Source organism: Leucopleurus acutus, assembly GCF_964270905.1.
Source record: "Leucopleurus acutus genome assembly, chromosome: 20".
Taxonomy (NCBI): Eukaryota; Metazoa; Chordata; class Mammalia; order Artiodactyla; family Delphinidae; genus Leucopleurus; species Leucopleurus acutus.
Genome location: NC_139162.1, coordinates 45,876,492 through 45,904,036, shown reverse-complemented (window position 1 = coordinate 45,904,036; position 27,545 = coordinate 45,876,492). Strand labels below are relative to the sequence as shown.

General features: G+C 52.9%; 3 protein-coding genes across 7 annotated transcripts; 1 reads left to right on the top strand and 2 right to left on the bottom strand.

The window, feature by feature from the left end:
- Positions 1 to 659: 659 nt before the first annotated feature.
- Positions 660 to 6,785, bottom strand: SPRED3 (sprouty related EVH1 domain containing 3; the record flags this gene model as incomplete). 5 transcript variants are annotated; one of them, XM_082863145.1, is made up of 7 exons in its annotated part: positions 660 to 1,325; positions 2,056 to 2,199; positions 4,349 to 4,428; positions 4,537 to 4,743; positions 5,356 to 5,437; positions 5,944 to 6,031; positions 6,653 to 6,785. In XM_082863145.1, the coding sequence occupies 7 exons, from the start codon at positions 6,778 to 6,780 to the stop codon at positions 660 to 662; spliced, it is 1,395 nt and encodes a 464-aa protein (XP_082719271.1). The 5 variants fall into 5 exon arrangements, with proteins under 5 accessions (XP_082719271.1, XP_082719272.1, XP_082719275.1 ...); XM_082863146.1 differs by lacking the exons at positions 5,356 to 5,437; positions 6,653 to 6,785 and adding an exon at positions 6,242 to 6,309 and having other exon boundaries at positions 4,537 to 4,705; positions 5,851 to 6,031; XM_082863149.1 differs by lacking the exons at positions 5,356 to 5,437; positions 6,653 to 6,785 and adding an exon at positions 6,220 to 6,263 and having other exon boundaries at positions 4,537 to 4,705; positions 5,851 to 6,031.
- A 2,621-nt stretch (positions 6,786 to 9,406) lies between these two features.
- Positions 9,407 to 12,341, top strand: GGN (gametogenetin; the record flags this gene model as incomplete). The annotated part of the gene is made up of 2 exons (XM_082862839.1): positions 9,407 to 11,304; positions 12,224 to 12,341. The coding sequence occupies exons 1-2, from the start codon at positions 9,452 to 9,454 to the stop codon at positions 12,339 to 12,341; spliced, it is 1,971 nt and encodes a 656-aa protein (XP_082718965.1). The 5' UTR covers positions 9,407 to 9,451.
- A 564-nt stretch (positions 12,342 to 12,905) lies between these two features.
- Positions 12,906 to 18,928, bottom strand: PSMD8 (proteasome 26S subunit, non-ATPase 8; the record flags this gene model as incomplete). Its single annotated transcript, XM_082862197.1, has 7 exons — positions 12,906 to 13,464; positions 14,131 to 14,242; positions 14,760 to 14,860; positions 15,838 to 16,003; positions 17,226 to 17,328; positions 17,456 to 17,528; positions 18,566 to 18,928. The coding sequence occupies 7 exons, from the start codon at positions 18,926 to 18,928 to the stop codon at positions 13,327 to 13,329; spliced, it is 1,056 nt and encodes a 351-aa protein (XP_082718323.1). The 3' UTR covers positions 12,906 to 13,326.
- Positions 18,929 to 27,545: the final 8,617 nt, after the last annotated feature.

The window sequence follows — 27,545 nt, the reverse complement described above, 5'->3', positions numbered from 1 at the left end:
CATTTGGGTCAGAGAACATCCGTTTGAGCACATCCAAGGACTCAGAGTATCTTAAGAGGATTCGGTATCTAAGAAGTCCTGGGGCTACAAGAACATCTCAGATACAGGTGCTCCGAGTTTTAGGTGAGCATTCAGGAACGATTTGGGGGTGATTCTTGGTCTTAGGGTCTCAAGATCTGGGAGTAATTGTATACAGGCAGGGTCAGGTACCGGCAACTCCTAATTCTGGGGTTGTAATTTGAGGGTTCATGGTGCCAGGCATGACTGGGTCTAGATTGGTAATTTGAACAGTGAGTCAGGATTCAGAGCCCGATTCTCAGGGATCCGTGTGCTCCCCTGCCTGCCTGAGGTGAAGAGTCTGGGCATCCCTGGAATCTGCTCAGTCTAGGCCAGAGCGGGGCAGAGTGGGGCTGGAGAACGGGGACGCCAGAACTCAGGATGCCTGGGACCTCTTGGACAGACATCCCAATGAAGCTGGTTCTGGGGTCTCTCAGTCCTACATTTGGGGTCCAGGTTCCAGGTCTGGGGTCTCTCAATCCAAACTCAAGCTCCAAGTTCCGAGTGTGTCTAGGTTTGGGTTTGGGGTCCGAACGGAGTCCGGGGTCCTGGACCCTCAATTTTGGGTCCTCGGTCCGGCTACCGGACCCACCAGGCCGTCCTCACCGTGCCGCCTCCTCGTGGCGACCCCCGCAGCCTGCGCAGCCGCATCGCGCTGCGACCCAGTGGCATGCGCGCAGGGGCGCGTAGCAGCAGAGGCAGGGCACGGCGAGGGAGAGTGCGGCCAGCGCGGCCCAGCGCGCGGCGGGGCGCGGGTGGCCCGGCTCGCAGGCGCACGGGTCCGAGAAGTCGCCCTCGGCATCCGACAGGCAGTGGTAGAGCAAGCTCTCGGCGCACCACAGGCAGCTGAGACGGCGCACCAGCCGGCGACCCGGGTCCGGGGCCTCGGCGCAGCGGCCGCCACGCCCGTCGGCGCGACGGCGGAAGAGCGCGCGGCAATGCACGCAGCGCGCCGCCTCCTCCGCCTCCGGGGAGGCCTTGGTAGGTGCAGGGGCCGGGCCGGGGCCCGGGGGTGGGCGAACCGGGGGTGCTGGAGGCGCAGCCTCGGTGAGAGGGGCGGGCAGGGCTGTGGGGGGCCCCAGGGCTGCGCCCCTCAACGCGCCGGTCTTGGCGAAGCGCACGACGCAGGTGGATAGGGCGAGGGGTGCGGGTGGCCCAGCTCGCCGGTAATCCTCATAGCCGCGGCCGCCCCAGCCCAGCCCCCCTGTCCCGGCCAGGGTTTCTGAAGGCTCCGGAATCCCCGTGAACGGTAGGAGCGGAGGGTAGCTCTGCGGGACGAAGACAAAGGAGAAGAAGTTAGCGGGGTCTGTGATGCCCCACATCCCACCACAATCCATCCCGGCCTTAGAAGACCCGAGAATCCACAGACCCAGCCACAGGCGTCATTCATCCTAGGATCCTGCCCTGGTATCCTGACTGCCTGGGTCCGGTACTCAGGCTTGAAGTCCTCAGCCCACTCCCCTCCCAGGGACAGAGGACATCTAGGGACCGACAGAAGACTCCGGGCACCAAACCCACACCTTAAGGACCCAGTGGTCCAGGCTCTCAGTCCTGCCCTCTCTCAAGATCCGGGGTCCCAGTACCCAGCCCCCTCTGCTCTCAGATTCAAGACTCCTGGACCCCAGCCGTCTCCTCCTTCAGGACGCAGGAGTCTGGTCCCCAGGTCCCTTTTACCCCTTGGATACTGAGCCCTACCCCTCGTGAATTAAGCACTAAAGGACTCCTTCCACGAGTACCACCAACTTCCTAATATAGTCATTGTCCGAGTCGTCCCCTAAACCTCTGTGGAATTCAGAACTTTCCAGTCTCCAAGAGCGCAGGAGACGCAGGAAGCCCTCACCCAACCTTCCGAGGAACCCAGGCCTAAGCTCCCCCGCCATAAGTCGGGTCAGCTATCCCTTAGAATCTGTGATTTCTTGCCCCTCTGCGGCCTCAGTTCCCGCCCACTTTCGGGACCCCAGCGCCCGGCCTTATTTCACCGGGGGTCGGAGGTCGCACCTGAGCTGACGAGCGGCGGCGCTGGGGGGGCGTGGCCGGCCCGAAGCCAGAAGCTGACTCCACGGTGACGATGGGGGCCGCCGCTGCGGTGGGAGGTGTCTCCTGGTGGCTGTGACTGGAGGAGGAGTCGCTGTCCACGTGGGACTGGGGGAGATTGGCGGCCTCAGAGCCGGGACCCCTGGCACAGCCGATGCCCTTACATAGACCCCCTCCCATTGTGAGCGAGGGCTCTGCGGCCAGACAGGCCTGGGTTCAAGCCCCGGCTCTGCCACTGACTGGTTGTGTGACCTCCGGCAAGTGAGCTCAGCTCTTTGAGCCTCAGTTTCCTCTTCTGTAAAATGGGGATCATAATATTGTCTATTCGTAACGATGTGGTTAGGACCCACTGTAAAGGGCATAAACATGCCTGAAGTACAGGAAGAGCTGGAAGTGGTTATTATTATTTGACTTTCTCTTCTTATCTGCTCAGCTCACCAACCTACAGAACATCAAACCAACCTCCCTTCTCAGAAGCCCTCTCCCTTGGCTGTCAGCTGCCTTCCTGCCTCCTTCCCACCACCACACCTTTACTGGGGCAGTTCCATCCACCTGGAATGTGTTCCTTCCCATCCAAACCAAGCTCTGTCCTTTACGAGCTTCTCAGACCCTTGGTTTCCTTTCTGTAACTTGGGAATAATTCCCACCTCATCCGATTACTATCTTCAATAAACATTCATTGAGCACCCACGACATGCCAGGCTCACAAAGGCCGTCGGGAGGGTGTAAGATGGAGCATGGAGAGCACAGCATCTTTCCTGAGTAAGTGCTCAATAAGTGGGACCTGTCTGTGTGACTTTGTAGACCCACCTGCATCTCCCATTACCCTGGGAATCTCCCTTTTCTGCCCAGGGAACCAGTTTTGTTCTTCCAAGTGTTCTCGAGCAACTCCCACTGTACCCCAGCAAATGCCAAATCGAATCCGACATTATGTGCATTTATTCATTCAATCAATTTATTCAACACATATTTACTGAACACTTACTGTCTACCAGGCACTGTTTTAAGCATTGAAGATGCAGCAAGAAAGCAACAAAAGATCCTTGCCCTCCTGGAGCTGACATGCTAGCATGAGAGATGGACAGTAAAGTCATTGATAAGAAAACTGTCTATTGGGAGAGGAAATACGAAAAATATCTTAGAAGATGGGGATAAAGAGTAGGATAAGGAGCACTGGGAGATTTTAAACAGGTTACTCAGGGAGGGCCTCACTAAGGTGATGTGTGTGTAAAGCCCTGAAGGAAATAAGGGAATAAGCCATGTGGAAATTTGGGGAAGAGTGTTCTAAGACAGAGGAACGGCGAGTGCAAAGGCGCTGAGACAGGAATGTGCCTGCCCTTTTGGAGTACCAGTAGGAGGCCAGTGTGGCTAAAGCCAGGTGAGCATGAGGGAGAGTAATAGGAGGCCAGATTGTGTGGGATCTTACGTGCCACTGTGAGGACTTTGTCCTTTATCACGAGTGAGATGGAGCCTGGGTAGGGTTGTAAGTGAGAGATATCCATGATTTGACTTAGATGTCAATAGGGTCCCTCTCTGTGTGTGGGGAAAGGAGATGGTGGGGAGGGGGCAGTTGATGAGATGGTCCAGTGGGGAGATGAGGTTGAACAGTAACCAGGTTGGAGGCACATTCCGATCATTTTGAAAGTGGAACCAGGGAATTCCCTGGAAATCCAGTGGTTAGGACTCAGCGCTTTCACTGCCAGGGCCTGGGTTCAATCCCCAGTCTGGGAACTAAGATCCCACAAGCCATGCAGTGCAGCCAAATTTAAAAAAAAAAGAAAGAAAGTGGAGCCAATATTTGCTGACAGATTAGATGAGGGGCATAAAAGAGGAGAGGAGGCAAGGATGACTCCAAGGTTTGTACCCCTAAGAAGGATGGATTTCCCATTAATTTGTTCATCCATTTACTTTTAATATTTATTCATTTTTATAGTGTACCTTAATATTTTTTCTGCCTTTCCACACTAGAATAGAAGCTCCTCGAGGAAAGGGACTTTGTTTTGTTCACTGATGTATCCCCAGTGCTTAAAACACTTCTTATTCAAGGTGTTCAATAAATACCCTTGAATGAACATATAAATCAGGATAGAACAGAAAAACTAGAATAACTGGGATCAAAATTGCCACTATTGTTTGGGCCCCAATTCGTGTGCCCAGCACGTGGCATGGTGCTGGATACACAGTAGGTGCTCAAGAATGTTTGTAGCATAGTAAGAAACCCCTGCCCTCCCAGCAGAGCTGCCTCCTGGAGACTCACCGTCAGAGGGCAGGGAGTGTCTGCGGTATCCTGGGAAGGGGAGGAGGAAGAGGAGGAGGAGGAGGAGGGGGTGAGCGAGCCTGGGGCAGGGAGAAAGGCAGAGAGTGAGTTCCCTGGGCCCGGCTTCTCCCACCCTGCACCCCAGCCCCCCACCACCACCACCAATGCCCACCACCTGCACCACTCACCTCGACCCAGTGCAGCCAGTGCTGCCAGCAGGCTCTTCTGGAACTCATCAGCCTCTACCGGACTCTGAAACGTCAGCCCAAACTTGCAGTCACCCAGGCTCCAGTGATGGAAGATGGGGTTCACCTTGTTGTAAACCAAGCCTGGCCGCAGGGTACACTCCAAGGTGGTCTGAGGGGGGCAGGAAGGGGCCAGGTCAGATATCCCCCCTTCCAGCCATGCCTGTGACTTCCCCAGACTCTATACCAGAGCATCCCACAAACTTCATTTCTCAACCCTAGGTGTACCCTTGAACCCTGATCAACACCCCAATACCACTCCCCAACTTTACTGAGCACACCTCTGATACTCCAATATTTCCCCCAAACCCCTTGATCCCTACATTTTCCTAACCACCCCCCGCCCCATATCTCAATAGGAATCCCAAATTTTATTGAATGCCTCAAAAAATGAGTCAACCTCTTTCTGAGAGCCAATATCCCCCATGTGACTCAATCATACTCCCCAAATTTTACTGAACATCTCAAAATGTTATTGTTAATCCCCTTCTGATGCCCCAATAAGCTCCCCAAATATTATCCCCAAATTCTTAACAAACTCCCACATATTTCCCCTCAGATGCTGGTCAACACCCTAGAAGTTCCCTCATCTTTTTGCCCAACAACACTATATTCTTTGACACCATTTCAAACCCCCCTACATTGTTCCTTCTGATCCTTGCTCTGAAATTCAACCCTTACTCCAAGCCTTTTCAAACGATCCAAACCTTTCTACTACACCCCCAGCTGCAATGTCAACATTCTCCTTCCATTTCAGGCCACACAGCCCAGAACATTCCTGCTGAACCCACATTAGGATTGTAAACCCTATTGGACACTTCCAGACGGTCCCCCCACCAAATGCCTCCATACACTTAGGGCAGACAGGGGCCAGTGGGGTAAAATCCTCGTGGTGAGAATCTCTGAGCAAGATGGAGCCACGGGGAGGGTTCCGAGCCGAGGAGGGATAGGATCTGAGTCAGGTGTTAGCCCAGCCCCTTTTGAACAGACTGAGGTTGGGGGAGGGGGCAGCAGAAGGGCAAAGAGACCAGTGCGAGGCTGCTGTGACGGTCCAGCAGGCCACGGCAGTGGACAGGACCTGCTTAATGCCCCCAATAGTCCCCAAACTCCCCACTCTCAGACAGAGGACGGATATGCTTCCAACTCCATCCCACACCCCGGTGCTGCGAGATGACCTGACCTCACCTCTACATCCCCAGTCCCACTCCCCTACTTCCCCACACCCTCACCCTACCCCCACGCCCCAGGGTGGCTCACTTTCTGGTCCCGGAGGCGCTCCCCGTGGATGACGTAGTGCCCCTGGCGGGCCCCCCCCTCGGGCCTGGCCCCTCGGACCCGACATACGCTCACCTGGCTGAGGCCCCCGCCCCCCACAGGCAGCCAGCCCCCACTGGAGTCATCTCGGGCCATCACCACGGCTCGGACCCGAACCATGTACCTGGAGGAGGTGGGGGGACAGGGACAACAGGGTCAGTGAGCGTCAATCCTGCTCTCCAATTCAGTGTTCCCCCAACCCTCATCTCTGCTCTTCATCCCTCACAGCTGGATCTACTGCACCCTTAGCCACCCCTACTCACCTTACCTTCCACACCCACCTCCTCCCCTAGGCCCACTGTCTCCCCATACCCATCACCTCTCTTATGCCCACCTTCTTCCAGCATGGCTTCTTTCTTCCTCTTGCCATCTCTTTTCTCCCATGCCTACCTTCTTCTCCATATCTACCTTTTTTCTCCATACCCACCTTTCCTCCCTTTCCCCATCTTTCCCATCCTCACCCCCATAGCTTTGCTCTTCCACTTCCCTTCCTCCTCCTGCTCATCCCCTATCAACCCTGTCTCCTTCTCCTCCCTCAGCACGTACCCACGGCCCCACCCATCGTCCCCCTCACAGCTGGGTGCCTGCGCATATGTATTTTCTTAGAGCCCATCAACTCAGCTCCAGTCCCCCCTACACTGCCTCCGCACCCTGCCGCCCAGGCCACTGGCTGGGTGAGAAACCCAGGCTCTCTTCCCCCCCACCCCTTCCCGGATTTATGAATGAGACCGGATGCAAAGCTCACTGAGTCACCCAGCAACGGGAGATGGGCAGGGAGCAGGGAGAGAACCAGAAATGGCCAGAGACAGGCCGAAAGGGAGATGGAGGCAGAGGAAGCCAGAAACGGGCGACCGAGACACATCCAGAGAGCATTTCATTCACAAAAATCAAGCCTGCTCTCTCAGGCCCCTGCCGAGGAAAGGCAAGGGGCAGAGATTGCGGGGGGTGGGGGGCGGGGGGAATTGATCCCTCCTCCTCTCCCTCCCCGCCCCAGCATCTTTCAGAACCATCTTACCCCGCCCCCCAGCTCAAGGGACGTAGCCCTCCGCCCAGTAATCGGGATCAGCGTCCAACCCTTCACTACCGCCGAGCGCAGGGACCTTGGCGCCCCAGCCTTAGGGACCCCAGCAACGAGGTCTAGCCCCTTCCCCCACCTGGAGGCTGCCGGGTTTCCCCAGCCCTTGGGGAGGGGAAGGGGCGGCCGCAGCGCCCCCAGCCCCCTTTTCTCAATGGGATGGGATTTTGTGAATGAGCAGTCACGTGACGCTGCTTCCTTTGTCCGCCCGCCTCCCCCGACAACAGGTGAAGCAGAGAAAGAGGGCAGGGGTCCCCCCCGCACCAGGGCCTACTGGGATGGGACGCCGGGCTTTCTGGATGCCCTACGCTCCCCACACATCTGTTTCCCGGGGGGAGTGGTCCCCTGAGTTCCCCAACGGTGAGGGTCCAGTACGGAATTTTATGAATGGGGCGTCCTCCGAGGAAGTCCAGGCCCCCCAAATGGACACTGGTACCCCAAATGGCTGCCGCGCAGTTTGGGGGCCCCCACCCCCTTGTCCTCCCAGCCAGGGCCCGGGGGGGCGCCCCGGTGGGCAGGAGGCGCAGCGCGGTGCTGTCTGCCCCCTCACCGTGACAGGCGGTCTGTCAGCCCCCGCCCCCTCGCCCCCCTCTGCACCTGCCTGGGAGGCTCCGGCCGGGCTCCGAGCGGTGGCGACGTGGCCTCCTCCTCCTCCTCCTCCTCCTCCTGTTCGCTCCGGCTCCCTCGCTGGCTCCGGCGGCGCTAGAGACGGGCACCGGGAGCCGGGGCGAGGGGGGAGGGAGGGGGAACCTGAAAGATGGGTGGGGGGGAGGGGGCGGCTTGGGGGAGGGGTAAACGCGAGGCAGGCGCACTTGCCCGCTGGGTCCTAGAGCCCGGCACTGGCTCCAGCGAACAGCCCCCCAGCCCGCATTTTCTCAGGATCCAGAGAGGATCCCCTACTTTCCCACCCATCCGCGCCATTGGTCCCTGAGGATATGAGGAAGGGGTCCGGGACGGAGCCTGGTCTCAAGGTTCTAAAGAGGCGAGGGTCTACGTTTTGGGTTCTAAACGGGAGGGGCTGGGTGCCCGGCTAGGTTCGAAAAGGGGTGGGGCAAGAAGGGAGCATTTGCAAGGAGGCGGGGTCGGAGGACCTGGGGGAAGGAGAGGGGGAAGGAGAGGGTGAGGACGCCGAAGGCGCGGACAAGCGCGTGCGTCAAGAAAGGGGCGGGTCCACGGAGGAAGGACCTTCTGGGCGGGCCCGAGCAAGGAGAGGGTCTAGGGAAGAGAGGTTTCCAAGTCCTAAGGGGGCGGAGCTTATAAGTAAATTGTCTTTAGGGGCTGGACGACGGATAGCTCCAAAAGGGAGGAGCTACGTAGCAGTGTTTGTAATGGGCGGGGCTTCGGGAGAGAGACTAACGAGAGGGGCGGGGCATTATAAAGGGGAGGGGCTTAAAACGTTCTATAGGGGTGGGGCCTAGGACTACAAGGCTTGGGGGCGGGGAAGAAGACTCCCGAGTATTTCAAAGGGAGAACGGGGTTCGTAAGGGGCCGTGCCCAAGCTGGCTCAAGGAGGGCGGGGCCTCGAGCCCGGGGGCGTGGCCTAGAGCTAGGGGTCCGCCCTCGCAGTCTCGCCCACTTGCCTTCACCCGCAACCCCGTTCTTTTCGGTTATTTTCTGCTACGGCCGTTCCCCGCCCTGCCCTGGGCCCAGGGGGCCGCGGTCTGAACTTTGGTCAGCTGGAGGAGTCGGTGAGTGGGATCCTCTGAACGAAGGAGTAGCCAGGACGGAGCTTGGGTAAAGGGGTGGGGCCTGAGAGTGAGGCCTGCAGCTAGACCAGGAGCGGGAAAAGAAATTTAGGACTAAAGCCTGGGAAGAGGGCAGGACCAAATGATCAACACAGAGAGAGAGATCTGAGGGTTAGAGGTGGTGACTGAGCGGTTAGCCTGACAAGAATACCGGGAATTTGTTAAGCGGAGGCGGGGCCAGACCTGGGGCGGGGGGTGTTGTGAAGGCCAGATTCTCTGACAATCGGGGCGGGACCACAGGGCGGGGGCGGGGCCTGGGCCTCTGGAGCCTATTTAGAGTCCAGGGAGAAAAGCTTGAACTCTTTGTAGGCCTTATAGGCTACAGAGCACAACCATCATGAGTGATGTGGCCTGAGTGACTGACAGGAAAGCGGGCAAGACCTGTGTCTTGGAGCTTAGAGACCTCAGACGTGGTCAAAGTGTAGGGATGTGATATGAGGGACCAGCCAGGGAGACAGGGACCCAACCTTAGTACACTAGGAGGATGGAGGACTAAGTATCTGAACAGCAACTGTATGGGGCCACGGGGAAGAAGATGTGAACATCAAGAGTCACGGAACAGGAATGAGCGGAGAGACTAGTGCCTGAGTGGATCGTGGAGGACAAGGGCGGGGTTGGCGCTGACGGATCGGACCAAGTACAGCCAGCCTCGTGGGGTTCCCACAGTCCTGGCAGATTGACTGGCGGAAGTTTTTCTGACCACAGCCCCTGACCTCCGTCAGAAATGGGGAACGTGCAGTCGGAGTCGTCCGCGGGCGGGGGCTCCCGAAAAGAGCAGGCCTTGGACCCGTCCTCCGACTCCCGCCGGACATCACTGTTGGAGCCCAAGGGGACCCCCTCCTCCCCGGCCATGCGCCTGGCTCGCGGGCTGGGCGTCTGGTTCCCTGGCAGCTCCACGTCCCCGGGCCTCCTGGTACCCCCAGAGCCCCAGGCCTCACCCTCACCCCTGCCCCTGACCTTAGAACTGCCCTCGCCAGTGACGCCCCCTTCAGAGGAGGCGACTGCGGCCGCGGTCTCCACACCACCCCCGTCCCCCGTGGGGACCCTGCTGCCCGCGCCATCTAAGTGGCGAAAACCCACAGGCACTTCGGTGCCCCGGATCCGCGGTCTGCTGGAGGCGAGCCATCGCAGCCAGGGCGACCCTCCCAACCTCCGCCCGCTGCCGCCGCCGCCCCGGCAACTAACCGGAGAGGACCCCGACCCTGTCCCGAGGGCCCCATCCCCGACTCCGCCGCCCTTGGAGCTGCCACTACCGACACCTTCCGACCCGCAGCCCCCAGAACGCAGAAGCACTCCTGCTCTGGCCACGTCCGCCGCAACCCCTACAGAAAGCCAGGCCAGGCACGGTAGCGAGGGCCAGATGACCGGCAGAGGGGCACCTCCCCAAGCAGGCGAGGGCGAAATGGCCCGGCCTGTGGCCTCCGAGCCCGGCCTGAGCCTGTTGTGTAAAGTCACCTTCAAGTCGGGGCCCCAGCTGTCCCCTGCGGCAGCGTCGAGTTCCTTAGCGGCCAAAGCCTCTCTCGGGGGCGGCGGCGGAGGAGGACTCTTCTCCGCCGCCTCGGGCGCCATCTCCTACGCTGAGGTCCTGAAGCAGGGACCCCTGGCTCCTGGGGCCTCTCGCCCCTCGGGAGAGGTCCCTCGGGGAACTCATGAAGCAGAGGGCGGTGATGGAGACGGCGAGGGGTGTTCTGGACCACCCTCGGCGCCTGCGTCCCACGCCCGGACCCTTACTCCTCCATCCTACACCACCTTTGTAGGCTCGAAGCCCAAATTTGACTGGGTGAGCCCCCCTGATGGCCCTGAACGCCAATTTCGCTTCAGTGGAGCTGGCGGAGGCGTCGGGACGCCCCGACGGCGCGCAGTCGCGCTCTCAGGGCCCAGGGGCTCCCCGCCGCCTCTGCCAGGGCGGATGCATCCAGCTCCCAGGCCCCGGAGGCCCGCACCCACCTTGCTGGCGCCGCCTGTGTTCATCTTCCCGGCGCCCACCAATGGCGAGACTGTGCGCCCCGGGCCTCCCAGCCCGCAGGAGTTGCTGCCGCCGCCGCCAGCGCCGCCGCCGCCGCCCACGCCACCACCCACGCCGCCTCCCGCGCCGCAGCCGCCAGTACTCCAGCCAACGCGGCTGCCCGTGGCGCTCCCGCCCACCCCAAGCCCTGGCCACTTGGAGTCGGCCGTGGCTCCCGCCCCGGCTCCCGCTCTGCCCCTCGCCTTGGCCGCTGACCGAGCCCCAGGCCCGGCCTCACCCCCGGCTCCAGCTCCCACCGTGGCTGAGCCATCGCCACCTGCGCCCGCGCCCGTCAAGGTCCGCACGCGCCGGAACAGGGGTCCCCGCGCAGCCCGGGCCGCTCCGCGTGAGGATGGCGCGCCTGGAGATGGTCCTCGCGAATGTACTGCAACTACTGTGACTGACAGCGGTGGTGGAGGGGGGGGTGGCAGCGGGGCTCCTCCAGCGGGGACGGTTAACTCGGGCGCCACGCGCCACTGGCCACCCTTCCAGGTGCTTAAGTCTTGTCCCTTCAAGTGTTACTGCCGCCACCAGCCACGCCATCGCCGCCTGCCACGCAACGTGTCTGCCTGGTGAGGGGAGGTCGGGGAGTAGGGAGGGGAGTTATACCCTTCCAAGTCCTGAACCCGACTTTCCTGGAGTGCCCCATTCAACCCTTTGGCGTCCTGACCCCAGCTGACCCTAGACCCTCCCCTTGGCTGCATCTCAAACCCAGCTGAGCTCCAACCCTTCAGAACCAAGAGGAGCCTTGATATCATGCTGATCCCTGACAGAGAACACCTTGGCCCCGCTCCTTAGTATCCAGACCTCCAACGTGACCCTTGGCCCTCTTATTACTCTCTGGAGCTATCAGGGAGGGAAAACTGGTCCCAGCTGGCCTGACCCTATTCACTGCATTGACCCTGTCCCTGGTGACATCAAGGACCACATCCCAGGCTCTTCAGGGATGGGATGGGAGATGATGGTCTTCTGGAAACAAACGGGTATAAATGCAGGCCTCCAAAGGAAGCCCCAGGCCTAGCCCCCCAGACTCCTTACCCCTCCAGCCTTTGGCACCTTCTCCCGACGGACCCAAGACTTTGACCGCCAGAGGGCACTGATATCCCAGTCCTTGTGCTGCAGAGGTTACTCCTGATTCCGTAGATTCAGGGGAGACACTGCATCCTGCGATTACCTCTCCTTCACCCCTAAATCTCAGGATCTGGTCATCAGGGTCTGTCTGACCCTGGCTCCTGAGGAACCTGAATAACTGGGAGACCCTCTTCCCTGGTACCTCTGGGGCTCAGCTGGGACCTGAAGGGGGAGTTGGGAGAACTACTATCACCAACCCTCAGCCCCCTTTCCTACTAAGTTTAAGTGGATACAGCCCGGCTCTAAACTACCTTTGGGATGTGCAGACATGGTCCCTTACACAGATGGAGAAAGTGGAGCCTAGAAGGGGTAAGGGCCTGGCCACACAGCCAGGTCCTGAAGATTCCACCTTCTCCCTAGGCTGAGCACACCCACCAACCACCTGAGTGAGCCACCCTGGGTCACCACCATCAAGCTGGCCGGCTCCCTGGTAGCTGGGCTGGAGCACTACGACTTGCAGGCTACCCATTCCAACTGAGTGCAGTCTGCTCAATGCCCTCTGCCTTCCCCTCCTTGACAATAAAATAACCATCCAGATGCCTAGATGCCTGTCAGTCACTGGCTAAGGGTTGAAGGGGTGGGGTGGGGCAGAGGTCTCCATGAAAGCACCACATCCTGGCAACACGAGGCTGGACCCAGACTAGCAATAAGGGAGGTTCCATTCAACCAGCATGCGGACTGATGCACCCAGGGGTGAGATGTTCTCATTCCCCTTAATACCATCAGCCCCATTTCCAAGCCGATCTGGTGCCAAGCTCAGGGGTTCAGTGCAAATCATTCTGGAAAGCAGGAATGATCATTCCCTCTCTGCAGCTGGGGAAACCGATTCTACAAGACTTTCTTGAAAATCCCACAAACCACAAATGGCTCAGCCAGATTTGGACTCTGCCTTAAACACCTTCTTGAGGACTTCAAGGCAGGAAATAGGCTGGGGGGTGCAGGAAGTCGTAAGTCACAGCACTGGCTCAGAAGAGTGGGAACCAAGGCAAGCCCATGCCAGGGCCCATGCCTTTTGTTCCACAGAGGTCCATTCAGCATGTCATTTTAAAAAACTGGTTTAATTCATTGCAAACATTTTTCAAAATCAGGACACTTCGCCCCCTTCACTGAAACACTCTGGTACGTTGGTCTGGCCTTTCTGTGTGTCCACAGCTGGCTGCAACAGTCCCTCTACCCGGGGCCTGTGCTCTCCCCGCTGTGCCACTGGGCCCCCACAGTGGACATCTGTGTTTGAGACCTTGAGCAATGGCCACTGGACAGAGGCTGGCCCAGGGTTACCTCAGACCTTCTAGGGCCCCCAAACCTCCAAGTTCTTCAGAGATAAGAACTTACGTCCCTACCATTCCACTCGGGGAGACAAGGGCCTAAGAGAGAAAATGTCAATCCACCTTTATTGGGGGAAACCCTGCACTGCAACTGCCTTAAACAATGCAAGCTCTGCTCCACCCCAGTGCCTGGTGGGCTCAGACGATCATCTCCAGCTGCCGGGCATACTCGATGACCTGCTTGGCCAGCTCCGTGGAGGGGATGGTGGTATCTTCCGGCTTCTGCTGCTGGCTGGCAAAGCTGTAGTAGTTGTTGAGGCCCAGGACCCACCCTCGCTGCAAGAAGGGAGAGATGAGAGATGGGTGGGGTGATCACACAGGCACCCTCCCCTTACCCATGTGGGCCCTGGCTTGCTTTCCTCACCAACCCTACTCTACCTTGCACAACCCTAGGCAAGTAACTTCACCTCTCTGTGCCTCAGTTTCTCCATGTTTGAAGAAACTGTCTCCCAACAGTGTTTGGACCAGAGTAAACGATCACTAAGTATCAGCTGTCAAAATCACTCAAGTTCAATTTCACCTCTTCCAGTCTGACCTTGACCCTCCTCAGTCACCAGGGCCATTGCACCCCATGCATCAGCATCTCCAGGGGCACTGCTCCCACACAAATACCCCAGACCAAATGAAGCAAAGTCTTGTGGGGAAAAGCTGCAACCTCCAAGGAATTCTGATAAGCCCAGCAACCAACATATGCTAAGCCTCCACCTGCACCTGGAGCCAGGTGCTGGGCTAAGCTCATCCCACATATTAAACTCTAGCCCCTTTCTACACGTAGGGAAATTGAAGTTCGGAGAAATTCAGCAACTTGCCTGAGGTCACACAGCTGGATTTAAACCTCGGCAGTCTTGCTCCAGTGTCCCTCCAGGCCACCCCACCCTGCTGTTAGTGAGTGCACCCCTTGGCTCGCTGGCCCCATGGTCCCCTGCCCTCCACCCCAGCCACCTTCTTGGCGTAGTCTGTCATCTTTTTGGGTGTGTTGAAGAAGAGGATCCGGGTGGCCTCAGTGAAGAGGATTTTTTCATAGGCCTTCTCGATGCACCCAGCAATCTCATCCCTGGGGGAAGACGAGATTCTCATTACTGAGCACAGACAACTCTCTAGGCCCTGTCCTCTCAGGCCAGACCCTTCAGTTCAGCACTGATGGCTGGAATGTGTTACCTGCCCTGTTCAACCAATCAAGGCTCAGGGGAGAGTAGCTTGACTAGAGTTGCAAAGCTAGGGCCACAGTAGGGTCCACACTCAGATCTCTGGGACTCCTGGGCCCACACTCTGAGGTGAAGCCGTATGACTCGTGGAGCACTTCCATGAGAGGCAGCATGGTCTCTGTCTGCTGAGTGCTGTCTGGGTGCCAAGTCCATGCTCAGGGTCTGATGTCCACGGGCACACACATACACAGCCCATAGTGGGCTCTCACCCCCATCTCATGACCAGTTCCAGTTCAGAGAAAAGGAGAACTGATGTGCCCAGCTTCCCAGATCACAAGTGGCCAGAATGGGATTTAAACACAGAGCTGTCTGACTCCAGAGTCCAGGCTCTTTCTAAACTCCACATGACCCTGGCCCCCCACACACCTGATAGTGTCAAGCAAGATATCGATGAAGAAGGTATAACTCTCAGCAGGGATGTTGCCTTTGGCCAGGAACACCTTGTTGTAGCTGCCCTCCATCAGGTACTGTAGAGGACAGGGGTGAGGAAGAAGAGAGGGTGAGGAAGAGGCAGCACAGGGGCTTACCCGCTGAGGCCTCACCATATTCCCAGTGCCTCCATAATCCACACTCTACTAGAACACTCTCTGCAATACAGTCACCCATTCCCCATGCAGACTGGGTCCTACTCTTCCCGGAAGCCCTCCCTGGTTTTTTCTCTCTCTCTGTCTCTCTGTCTCTCTCTCTCCCAAGCCTGCCCTTGGTTAGTATCTAATTATCTATTTTCTAGGAGGGAGACAGAGCTGGAGCCACCCCAAGCTCATTCCGCTACATCTTTGCCCAAGCTGTGCTGCCCCTGCCATAAATGCCCTCTCTCCCATCCTCTCCCCACAGTGAAATCCTCCCATGAAACCTCAGCTCTAAGAACTACTTCTTAACCTTAGGTACTACAGCTCTTCCTTGATTCTGCTCACCTTGTTCCAGAAACTGTCCTCTTCGCTGCCCCTCAAACACACCAGGCATGTTTCTGCCTTGGGACCCTTGGACTGGCTGCTCCCTCTACCTGGACCATTTCCCCCCCAGATGACCACGTGGTTGGGTTCTTCACCCCTTTAAAGTATTTCTCAAGTTTCATCTTTTCAACAAGGCATTCCCTGACCACCCTGCCCCTGCCCCTCCACCCTCCTTCCTGCTTTATTTTTCTCCACAGCATTTCACATCTGACAGACCATATACAGATTATTTAGTCTTTTTGTTTATTGTCCACTTCCTCACCTGAATGTCATCCTCACAAAATCGAGATTCTAACTGTTTTGTTCACTGTTGAGTCTGAAAACCAACCACAGTGTCTGGTACAGGGCTGGGGCTCAATATCGGTTGGACAAAGGAGTCCATAGGCTGAAAGATGGGTGAACCCTCTCATTTGGGAGGAAACCCTCCCGAATGTCTGTCCCTGTACCACTCCCTTTAGCCAGGCCCTCCCCTCCCCCTTCCTCAGCCTCACTTGCTCGAGGGACACCGGATGCTTGATGTATACATTGGTCTGGATGTCCTTGGCAGGCAGCCGCTCCAACTCTGTGTGGAACTCAGCCACCCGGTTCTGGGACAGCAGGAAGAGAAGGTTGAGGCCCAAGAGCTGGTGCATGTAGGCTGACTCTGGGAGCTGCTCCCTGTGGACCAGGGTGGGACACCAAGGTAAGGAGGGCTTAGGTACCGACCAAGCCCCCCACTCCAGGCTTCAGGGACCCTGACGACTGCCCAGTGCTCTCTCCTTGGAGGGGTGTCGGGTCCTGGGTTTTCAGATGAAACTAAGGCCCAAAGAGACATGAAGAAGTCACAATCATATGGGCCCTAGAAAGTGATCTCACACCAGTAAAGTGACTTAGCCTCAGTTTCCCCAACTGTAAAAATGGGTATCACCACAGTACCCATCTGATAGAGGTGGGTTAAATAAATAAGGGTTAAGTTATTAAATGATTTAATACAGGTAGTGATTAGAACAGTATCTGGCCCAAATAAATACTATATAAGTGTTAATTATGATTATGATATTAAGAATCATCACCCTCAGTTTTGGGGGGAAACTGAGGATTAGGGAAGTAAAGTCATTTGCCCAAGACGATATAATCAGGAAGCGGCAAAATTAGTTTCAAACTCAGGTTCGTCTGGCTTCTGATGTCAAATTCTTAATCATTAGTCCATGCAAGCCCCATTCAGTTATGAAGCCATTCAGTTTCATATTCAACACACAGCCAGTGAGTCCCTGCTCTGGGCCCGGCTCCATGCTAGGCAGTGCTGGGACACAGCAGTGACTAAGACCCTTCTGCTTATAGAAGACTCACAGTCCAGTGGGAGAGACAGGGCTGGGATGGGGAGACACAGACAGACGGGTCAGGGCTGATACAGCGTTGGAGGCCACAGGAAAGAGCTTGGTCTGAAACCTGAAGGCTATGGGGAGCCAGGACAGGTTCTAAGCTGATGATAAACATGGTCAAATTTTAGTGTCACAAAGAACCTACTGGCTACCATGGGGGGATGAATCTGAGGGAACAAGGCTGGGGCCAAGGCAGGTAAAAGGGGATAGTGGCTACACTGGGGAGTGGAAATTTAGAGTGGGAATGTGAAGGGGGAGACAGACTGGAGCGCAACAGAGACTGGATGGTATAATCCCAGACTCAGGACCTCCAGGCCAACCCCTAACCCTGAGGCTTCTGGCGGCACAGCTATGCAAAGGGGTAATTCCAAAGTGAAGGAAGATGTCTCAAGTGGCTAGAGCAACAAGGATAAAAAGCTGCCAAGTAACAACCCCGTGCGCGCGCACACACACACACACACACACACACACACACACACACACACGCAAACCAAATTAGGGGCAGGGCCCATCCTCACTTGTAATCGAAGTAATAGCATTTGAGCTGGGCCATGTACCGCTCGAAGGAGGGGATGTCCTTGCGTAGGATACTCCACTGGGCGCCTATCTCCAGTATGTCACCTGTGGGTAACAGGGGAAGCTCTCAGGAGGTGACTGTGGTCCGACCCTGACCACCACTGCCACCATTCCTGCCATGACCACAGCCCATAACCCCCACCCCCACCCCACCAACCCCAGTGACACTCACGGGCCAGAATGAGCTGCTGTTTGGTCAGTTTGGTCCCTGTGGTTGGCAGGAAGTTGAGCTCCAACAGAACCAGCTGACGAGGAGGGCAGGGGAAGGAAGGAAAGAAGATGGGACTTCAAGTACAGATTACTTACCTTTTTCTAGGTCTTGGTTTTCCCTCCTAGAAAATGGAGCTAATCATCATCCCCGACTCATAAGGTTGTTATGAGTATTGAAGGAGTCAGTCCTCATAAAGCCCTCAGATCAGGGCCTGGGCACATGATGAGGGCTCATTTAAGATGACCTCATATTACAAGTATTAACAGATCCACTCGAGAAACAGTAAAGCCACTCCACGCCTGACCCAATGGAATCAAGGGGTGGGGAGACACTAGCACCTTCAATTCTTCGGCAATCTTTTCCCATACTTTGGTGGGTTGGGCCCAGCTACCCCCCTCCATCTACACCAGGGAGGAAAGGGGGCTAACCTCTTCCCATAGTCCAGCCCACACACTCTCCCTTATCAGATACACCCCCCTCAGCAACTTGGTCCAGCCCACTGTATTTGTACTCTCTCCCAAACACACCTGGCCTGAAGCAACCCGAGCCCCATTCTGGTCCTCTACTGTGAGAATATTTTTCCTAAGTTCAGTCTTGCCCTCACAACTTGGCTGGGCCCCTCTCCCCACAGACGCATCCCTAAGCCCCAGATTTCTCAGACCCTAACTTGACCTGATCCTAACCACGAACTCCATCATCTCAGCCTCCTTCTTCCATCACCCTGTCCAGTCCTCATTCCCCACTTGGTGTCGTCCAGAACCCTCCATCAGAAAAACTCTGACAGCTCCATCCTGCCACTCCAGCCAGCTAGGTCTCCAAGCACCAAAATTTTAACTTCTCACTCGTCTGTGCCAGAAACACTCTTTCCGTCTCCCCCCACCGTGGGGCCGCATTTGGTCCATTCCAGGCCCCTCTCACGTCTTCATTCCTCCAAGCCTGCACTTTGGCTGTTCCGAATCCTTCACCCTATTGGATCACCCAGCCCGTCCTAGTGTCGGCGCTGCGGCCTCCCCCCGCGCCCGGAACTCGGCTGGGTCTGGATCCCTCGAAGCACCCCCGGCCGATCCCTACCTTGAGACGGCCGAGCTCTTCCCCGCACTTGCTAAGATTGGGGCTTTTACGGTTCCATTCGCCCTTGAGTTGCTCGTACATGCCGGCCGCGGCCTGCAGGACTGCGCCCGAGGCCGCCGCAGGCCCCGAGCTCGAGGCTCCCGCCACCCCGTTCACCGCCGCGGCCGCCATCTTCCGTGATGCGGCAAATCGCCCGCCCGATTTACGGCAGCGACGCCTACTGCGCCTCGCCCGGCAGAAGTGGGGCCGAGAGGTGGAGCCCAAAGCCGGGGGCGGGGCTGCGACTGTCCGCCTCCGCCTGCCAGGGTTAGCGTTCAGTCGCTCTCGGGGAGGTGCCCTCGGAGCCCGGCTCTTAAGGAACATGTTAGTCGGAGCTCCGCCTCTGCTGTCACTCAAGATGGCGACCGGAAGTCGCCACCTGCCCTAACTGAAAATGGCAGCGGTGGCAACGCCTCCCCGCCTAGCTACAGCCTGGGCTTTCGAGATGCTACGTTTCTGTATTGGAGATTACACCTGCGTGGCAGCTTTTCTAAACCAAGAGGTGGCGGTGGTGGAGCCATTTGGATAGCTGTGTTATTCTTCCCATGTTACAGACAGGCTTTGAGAGGCTGGGTAAACCTCCAAGAGACTAACGGCTGAGATTTGACCTTAGGTCTTTCTCTCTAGTCTCTCACTGCATCCTTCCACACTTTCTCCGAGCTTGTACGAATACGCACAAACTTTACAAAAATCATCCAGTCTTAATGACTTTAAATGCCACCATATATGCGGAGGATTCCCAATTTTTTTTTATCCCTACCCCCGATTCTTCCATTTATATCACACCCGCCTATTTAACATCTCCACTTTTTCTCAATTCTCTTGTCTCCATCATTTAGAATGTCAGCTCCATGAGAGAAGGGATATTTATCGGTTTTCTTTACTGCTGTATTCCCAGCACGAGGTAGACAGTCAATGAATATTTGTTGAATGAGTGGGTGTGTAAACAAGTTGTGTCTTCCCCAGCCCCACCCCCCAAGCTGCACCGGTGGCTTGCGGGGATCTTAACTCCCCCACCAGGGATTGAACCCTGGGGCCATAGCAGTGAAAGCCCAGAGTGCTAACCACTGGACCGCCAGGGAATTCCGAAGTTGCGTCTTTAAAAAAAGTTTTTAAAGAAAAACTGCATCGTACTATACATATTTTCTAAAAAGCACAGTGCTTTTTAGCAATACACTAAAGACATCTCTGGAGATCAGTGGGCATATTTCTGACACTTTAACAAAAACGGCTGCATAATATCCCACAGCATGAATATACAATTCATGTAATGGTGCCCATATTGATGTTTGTGTTATTTTTGTTTACTTGTTTGCCACTTCTAACAATGCTGCAGTAAAGATCCTTAAGGGGAGGGGAGGGGGAATTGGAGGAAGGTGGTCAAAAGGTACAAATTTCCAGTTATAGGATAAATAATTGGGATGTAATGTACAACTTGATGACTACAGCTAACCCTGCTGTATGATATATAGGGAAGTTGATAAGAGAGTACATCTTATGGGTTCTCATCACAAGGAGAAATTTTTTGCCTTTTTTCTTTCTTTTTATTGTATCTATATGAGAGATGGATTTAAGCTGGACCTGTTGTAGTAATCGCTTTACATTACCTGCAAATCAAACCATCATGCTTAAACTTACAGTGATATATGTTAATTATTTCTCAGTAAAACTGGGGGAGGGGGGCGGTGTAAAAAAATCCTTAAATGCATTTCTTTGAATACAGTTTTTTATTTCTAAGGGACAGATCATAGGAATTAAGATTACTGAGTTGAGATAAGCATATTCTTTTCATTTTAGTAGACATCATAAGATTGCTTTCCAAAGTTGTAGCAGTTCACAGTTCCGCCAGCAATGAAAGTGCTGACAGCATCATTGCTATTGGGCTATATAGCTTCTGCTTTTTCCTTTTACCAGTCTGATAGGGGACAAGCACTAATTTTTTGTTGCTTTAGTTTGGATTTCTGTACTAATGAGGTTGAGCATCCTTTCCTGTGTTTATTGAACATTTGGATTTCCTCTTCTCTGAAATTTTCTGTGGGGTTATTGCATTTTTCTATAAATTTTTAGGTACTTGTGCATATTGGAGATAAAACGTTTTATCATATATGTTGCAACTATTTTCTTTGGTCTAGTGTTTATTTTCTGAATATATATGCATATATACATTTATAATTTATTCATCTTTTGCCATGCAAAATTTTAATTTTTTTTTAGAAGATGTTGGGGGTAGGAGTTTATTAATTAATTAATTTATTTTTGCTGTGTTGGGTCTTCGTTTCTGTGCGAGGGCTTTCTCTAGTTGTGGCAAGCGGGGGCCACTCTTCATCGCGGTGCGCGGGCCTCTCACTATCGCGGCCTCTCTTGTTGTGGAGCACAGGCTCCAGATACGCAGGCTCAGCAGTTGTGGCTCATGGGCGTAGTTACTCCGCGGCATGTGGGATCTTCCCAAACCAGGACTCGAACCCGTGTCCCCTGCATTAGCAGGCAGATTCTCAACCACTGCGACACCAGGGAAGCCCCCAAAATTTTAATTATTACATAGTCAAATTTCTCTTTCCCTTTTGCTTAGGAAATTCTCCCCATGCCAAAGTAAAACAAATAGTCTCCAAAACTTTTTGGTAAAGTATTTGTGTTTTTCCACATGTGATTTTTATTATTAATCTTGAATTAATTTTTGCATATGGTGTGAAGTAGTGATCTAAATTCGATTTTATCCTCACAATCAATTTTTTCAGAAACATTTATTAAACTATCACTTTCTCACCAAAGTGAAAAACATTTGTATCATATTAAATCTCTTCAATAATCACACATATTTTAAGTCACCTACTGTATTCTACTGGTCTATATTTATTACTGGTAAATACCATACTGGTTTTTTTTTAATATTTTTTTTTTAAATTTTTATTTTTGGCTGCATTGGGTCTTAGTTGCCACATGCGGACTCCAGAGCATGTTGGCTCTGTAGTTGTGGCACGCAGTCTCTCTAGTTGTGGTTCACGTGCTCAGTAGTTGCAGCGTGTGGGCTTAGTTGCCCCCACAGCATGCGGGATCTTAGTTACCCGATCAGGGATCGAACCTGCATCCCCTGCATTGGAAGGCAGATTTTTAACCACTGGCCACCAGGGAAGTCCCCACACTGTTTTAAAATATTTATTCTTGGTAAATACCGTACTGTTTTTTATATACATATATATATATTTTATGTTGAGGTGAAATGGAAATAAAATTAATCATCCTAAAGTGAACAATTCGGTGGCATTTATTACATCCACACTGTTGTGCAAATACCACCTCTATCAACCTCCAAAACATCTTCATCATCACAGAAGGAAACCCATTTCCCTTAAGCTGTTGCCTTACATTCCTTCCTTTTTCCCTGCCCCTAGTAACCACCAATCTGCATTCTGTCTCTGTGCATTTACCTATTCTGGGTATTTCATATAAATGGTATCATAAAATACGTGACCTTAGACATCTGTCTCCTTTCACTTAGCATATTGGTTTTGAGGTTCATAGATGTTACAGAGTATTTCAGTACTTCATGCCTTTTTATGGCTGAATACTATTGTATTATTGTATGGATACACATTTGTTTATTCATCCACTGATGGACAGTTGGGCTGTTTTCACCTTTTGGTTTTGTGAATACTGCTGATATGAACATGCACGTACATGTACTTGTTGTAGAATATGTTTTCAATTCTTCTGGGTAATATACCCTGGAGTGGAACTGCTGAATGATACAGTAATTCTTTTTTTTTTTTTTTTTTTTTTTTGCAGCGGCCATGGCTCACGGGCTCCGCCGCTCCGCGCCATGTGGGATCTTCCTGGACCGGGGCACGAACGTGTGTCCCCTGCATTGGCAGGCGGACTCTCAACCACTGCGCCACCAGGGAAGCCCCTACAGTAATTCTATGTTTAACCTTTTGAGGAATGACCAAACTGTTTTCCATGACATCTGAACAATTTTACATTCCCACCAGCAATATACAAAGGTTCCAATTTCTCTACATCCTTGCCAACACTTGTATTTGCTGTTGTTTTTTAATTATTATAGCTATCCTAATGTATGTGAAGTGATATCTCACTGTGGTTTTGACTTGCATTTATTTCCCTGATAACTAATGATGTTGAACAATCTTTTCATGTGCTTACTGGTTATTTTACATATCTATTTTGGAGAAATGTGTGTTCAAGTCCTTTGCCATTTTAAATTGAGTTGCCTGTGGTTTTTTGTTGTTGAGTTATAGGAGTTCTTCATTTTCTATATACTAGTCTTTATCAGATATATGATTTACAAATATTTTCTCCCACTCTGTGGGTTTAGCTTTTCATTCTCTTGATGGTATCCTTTGAGTCACAAAAGTTTTTAATTTTGATGAGGTTCAATTTATCTGTTTTTTCTTTTTTTGCCTGTACTTTTGGTATCATAGTTAAGAAATCACTGACAAATCAAAGGTCAAGATTTTCCCCTATGTTTTATAGTTTTAACTGTTTTTGTTTTTGGCCACCCTGCGTGGCTTGTGGGATCTTAGTTCCCTGACAGGGATCGAACCTGGGCCCATGGCAGTGAAAGTGCTGAGTCTTAACCACTGGACCACCAGGGAATTCCCAGTATAGTTTTCACCCTTAAATGTAGGAATCTGATCTTGTTTTGGTTAATTTTTGTACACGGTATAAGGTAAGGGTCCAACTTTTTCTTTTACATGTGGACATCCAGTTTTCCCAGTACCATTTGTTGTTAAGAGTGTCTCTTCTCCTTGGATGGTCTTGGCACCTGGTCAAAAATCAGTTGACTATATATGTGAGGGTTTATTCTGAGCTCTCTATTCTATTACATTGGTCTGTATGTCTGTCTTTATGCCAGTAAGACACTGTTCTGATTACTGCAGCTTTGCAGTTTTGAGATTAGAAAGTATGAGTACTCCAAATTTGTTCTTCTGTTTCAAGATAGTGTTGGCTATTTGGAGTTCCATATGAGTTTTAGGATACGTATGCAAAATTGCCATTGGGATTTTGACAGAGATTGCACTGAATCTGTATTTCACGTTGGGTCATGTTATGGGCTAAATGGTGTTCCCCTAAAATGTATATGTTGAAGCCCGAAGTCCCAGTACCTCAGAACAGGACTGTATTTGGAGATAGGGCTTTTTAAAAGGTGATTACTTTCTCTTTCTTTCTTTCTGCCGCTCCCCACGCATGGCATGTGGGATCTTAGTTCCCCAACCAGGGATCAAACCTGCGTCCCCTGCAGTGGAAGCGCGGAGTCAACCTCTGGACCTCCAGGGAAGTCCCCAAATGTGGTTACTTTAAAATGAGGCTCAGTGGGCCCTAATCCAATCTGAAAGGAGTCTTTATAAGAGGAGCACTTTGGACACACAAAGAGACACCAGTGATGTGACCACACAGAGGAAAGACAGTGGGGACACCGCAAGAGGGCAGCCATCAGCAAGCCAAGAAGAGAGGCCTCAGAAACCAAACCCGCTGACACTGTGATCTTAAGTTTCTGGCCAGAATTGTGAGAAAATAAATGTCTGTTGTTTAAGCTATCCAGTCTGTGATATTTCCTTATGGCAGCCCTAGCAAACTAATTCAGATAGTATTGTCGACAATATTAATTCATGAACATGGGATATCTTTCCATTTATTTAAGTCTTCTTTAATTTCTTTCAGCAATGTTTTGTAGCTTTCACTATAAAAGTCTTTTTCCTCCTTGCATAAATTTATTTTTTAAATAGTTATGTATTTGGCTGCGCCGGGTCTTAGTTGTGGCCCGCGGGATCTTTAGTTGCAGCATGCGGGATCTAACTCCCTGACCAGGGATCAAACCCGGGCCCCCTGCATTGGGAGAACAGAGTCTTAACCGCTAGACCACCAGGGAAGTCCCTATAAATTTATTCTTAAAACTTTTATTCTTTTTGTTGTTGATGTTGTAAATAGGATTTTTTAAAAAAATTTCCTTTTCAGCGTATTCATTGCTGGTGTATAGAAATGCGACTGATTTTTGTGTGTTGATTTTGTGTACTGCAACTTTGCTGAACGCATTTATTAGCTCTAGTTTTTCATACGTGTGGACTCTACCTATAAAATTTTAATGAAAATGGCTTTGGCATTTAACTGCCATATGCCATATGTCATACGCCATCTGTCTTTGTTTTTCTTGTTTGTTTATTTATTTATTTTTGGCTGTGTTGGGTCTTCGTTGCTGCGCGTGGGCTTTCTCTAGTTGCGGTGAGCGGGGGCTACTCTTTGTTGCAGTGCACGTGCTTCTCATTGTGGTGGCTTTGCTGTGGAGCACAGGCTCTAGGCGTGTGGGTTCAGTAGTTGTGGCTCGTAGGCTCTACAGTGTAGTCTCAGTAGTTGTGGCGCACAAGCTTAGCTGCTCCGCGGCATGTGGGATCTTCCCGGACCAGGGCTCGAACCGGTGTCCCCTGCATTTGCAGGCGGATTCCCAACCGCTGGGCCACCAGGGAATCCCATGTGTCTTTGGTAATCAGGTAATTTGATAATCTTGCTCAAACAGTTTCCTTCTATTTCTATTTGACTTAGAATTAATATAAGGAATGGATGCCGAATTTTATAAAAAGCTTTTTCAGGTACCTATTCATGTAATCATACATGTTTGCACACCTGAGTCTCTGTTTCTTCATCTATGAAATGGGGACAATGATAGAACTTTCCTGATAGTACAACATGAAGATTACTTGATAATCTAAGAAAAGGGATCTGCTATGGACTGAAAGTTTGTGTTCCCCACAAACTCCTATGTTGAAACCTAACTCCCAATGTAATGGTATCAGGAGGCAATTAGTCTGTGAGGGCAGAACCCTCATATTTGAGATTAATGTCCTTATAAAAGAGACCTCAGTGACCTTCCTCATCCCTTCTATCATGTGAGGACACAGTAAAAAGATGGTCATCTATGAACCAGGAAGCAGGTTCTCACCAGACCCCGGATCTTCCAGCGCCTTGGTCTTGGACTTCCCAGCCTCCAGAACTCTGAGAAATTTCTGTTGTTTGTAAGCCACCCAGTCTATGGTCTTCCGTTACAGCAGCCTGAATGGACTTAGGTCAAAACAGGATGTTGGGCTTCCCTGGTGGTGCAGTGGTTGAGAGTCCGCCTGCTGATGCAGGGGACACGGGTTCGTGCCCCGGTCCGGGAAGATCCCACGTGCCGCGGAGCGGCTGGGCCCGTGAGTCATGGCCGCTGAGCCTGCGTGTCCGGAGCCTGTGCTCCGCAATGGGAGAGGCCGCAACAGTGAGAGGCCTGCATACCACAAAAAAAAAAAAAACCAAAAAACAACAAAAAAACACCAGGATGTTATCTCATCACATTCTCCTTAATCGCATCAATACAGTGAAGTTTGTTGATAGATGTATCTGTACCACTGACTGTTGTGTATTGCTTGGCCATCGCTGACCTCCCTCCTAAGCCCCAGACCTGGGGTTCCCACAGCCTCCTGGACAGGCTCCTCTAGAAGTCTGTCAGGCCTCCCACACCAACCATGACCCCAAATGGCCTAAGTGTCTCCCCCAAATCTGTTCCTTCTCCCCAGTCCTCATCTCAGGGACAGCCTCTTTGTCCCCCAGTCCCCAGGGCAGAGGCCTGGGCCTTTTCCTAAATGCCCCCCTTGCTCCCACTCCTTCCATGGCCTGTCAGCTTCACAGCCTGTTCACTTGGCCTCCTAAGCATCCCTCCCACCTGTCCCTTCTTCTCCTTCCCACACCAGGCTTCGGTCCAGCACCATGCCCTCCTGCCCAGGTCCCTGGCCTACTGCCTCGAGGCTCGAGCCATCCTCCACAGGGCAGCCAGAGCATCTTTCTACATCTGACCATGTCCTTCAGCTTCTCAGCTTGCATGCTCTCCAGATAATTCCTAAGCTCTATAATGTGACCTCAGTGGCCTCGCCTGCTCTGGAGCTATGCTGCCTCTTCACGGACAAGCTGGTCCAACTGTCTGCCCTGGTGTCCCCTCAGAGGGTGTGTCCCCTGGGCCTCTGCTTCTACAGTGAAGGAGTGGAGGGGTTGATCAGAGGACCTGCATAGTCCCTTCACCCAAGACCTCTGGGGAGGGGCTGGTGTTGAGCCTATTGGGTGGACAGGGAGTGGAGTACAAAGGCACATTTGCTTTTGGCCTTTCGGTCTGTCCTTTTCCCCTTCTTGACACACATGTTCCTTACAAGAGATGCCTTTCCCCACACATAAGCAAGAGATTAGGGAGGGATTGACAACCCTCAGCTCCAGGGGTGGGCTCTGAAGGGCTTAACCCAATCAAGGTCCCATCTGTCCGGCAGAGTGAGTGGTAAAGTAGTGAGCTTATGACCCAACCCCACCCAATCAGAGTGACTGACAGGACTTTTGCCTGGGAATGTTGGACTTCAGCTCCTTTTTTCTCTGGACAGTAAGACATGTGGATGTGCAGCCTCAGATGGTGAAGTGGGCTGGTCTGAGGTCAGAGACCACCCTCAGAGAAGGGCGGAGCAGGGAAAGGTAGACAAAGGGAGCCAGAATCCTATGGACATTGAGGACTTCTGGATCAAACTGTACCTGAAGCCTATATTAACAAAGTCCGTAAATTACCATTTCCATATGGACCACTGAGTGAAATTTTTGCTACTTGCAACCAAAACAAAAATTCTAACCTCTGCAGAGCCCCCTCCTTAAGATAGACACTAGATACGTGTTGCCATTCAAAATATTTAACAACTAGTGTTAAACCTGGGCACTGAACAATCAGAACAGACTGCAGGTCATAGCAACGGGCCTGGGTCATGGAGGACCCCGCTGGACTGTAGGGAGGTCAGGGGCACTCTGGGGAGGGGCTGAGTAGGCAGGCACACAGAGAAGCCAGTATTTACCAGTTTGGCACAGAAGGATTTTGATATTTTATAACTTATGTGGCTGAGTGGTACAAACTAATTGAACATGAGTCCTTACA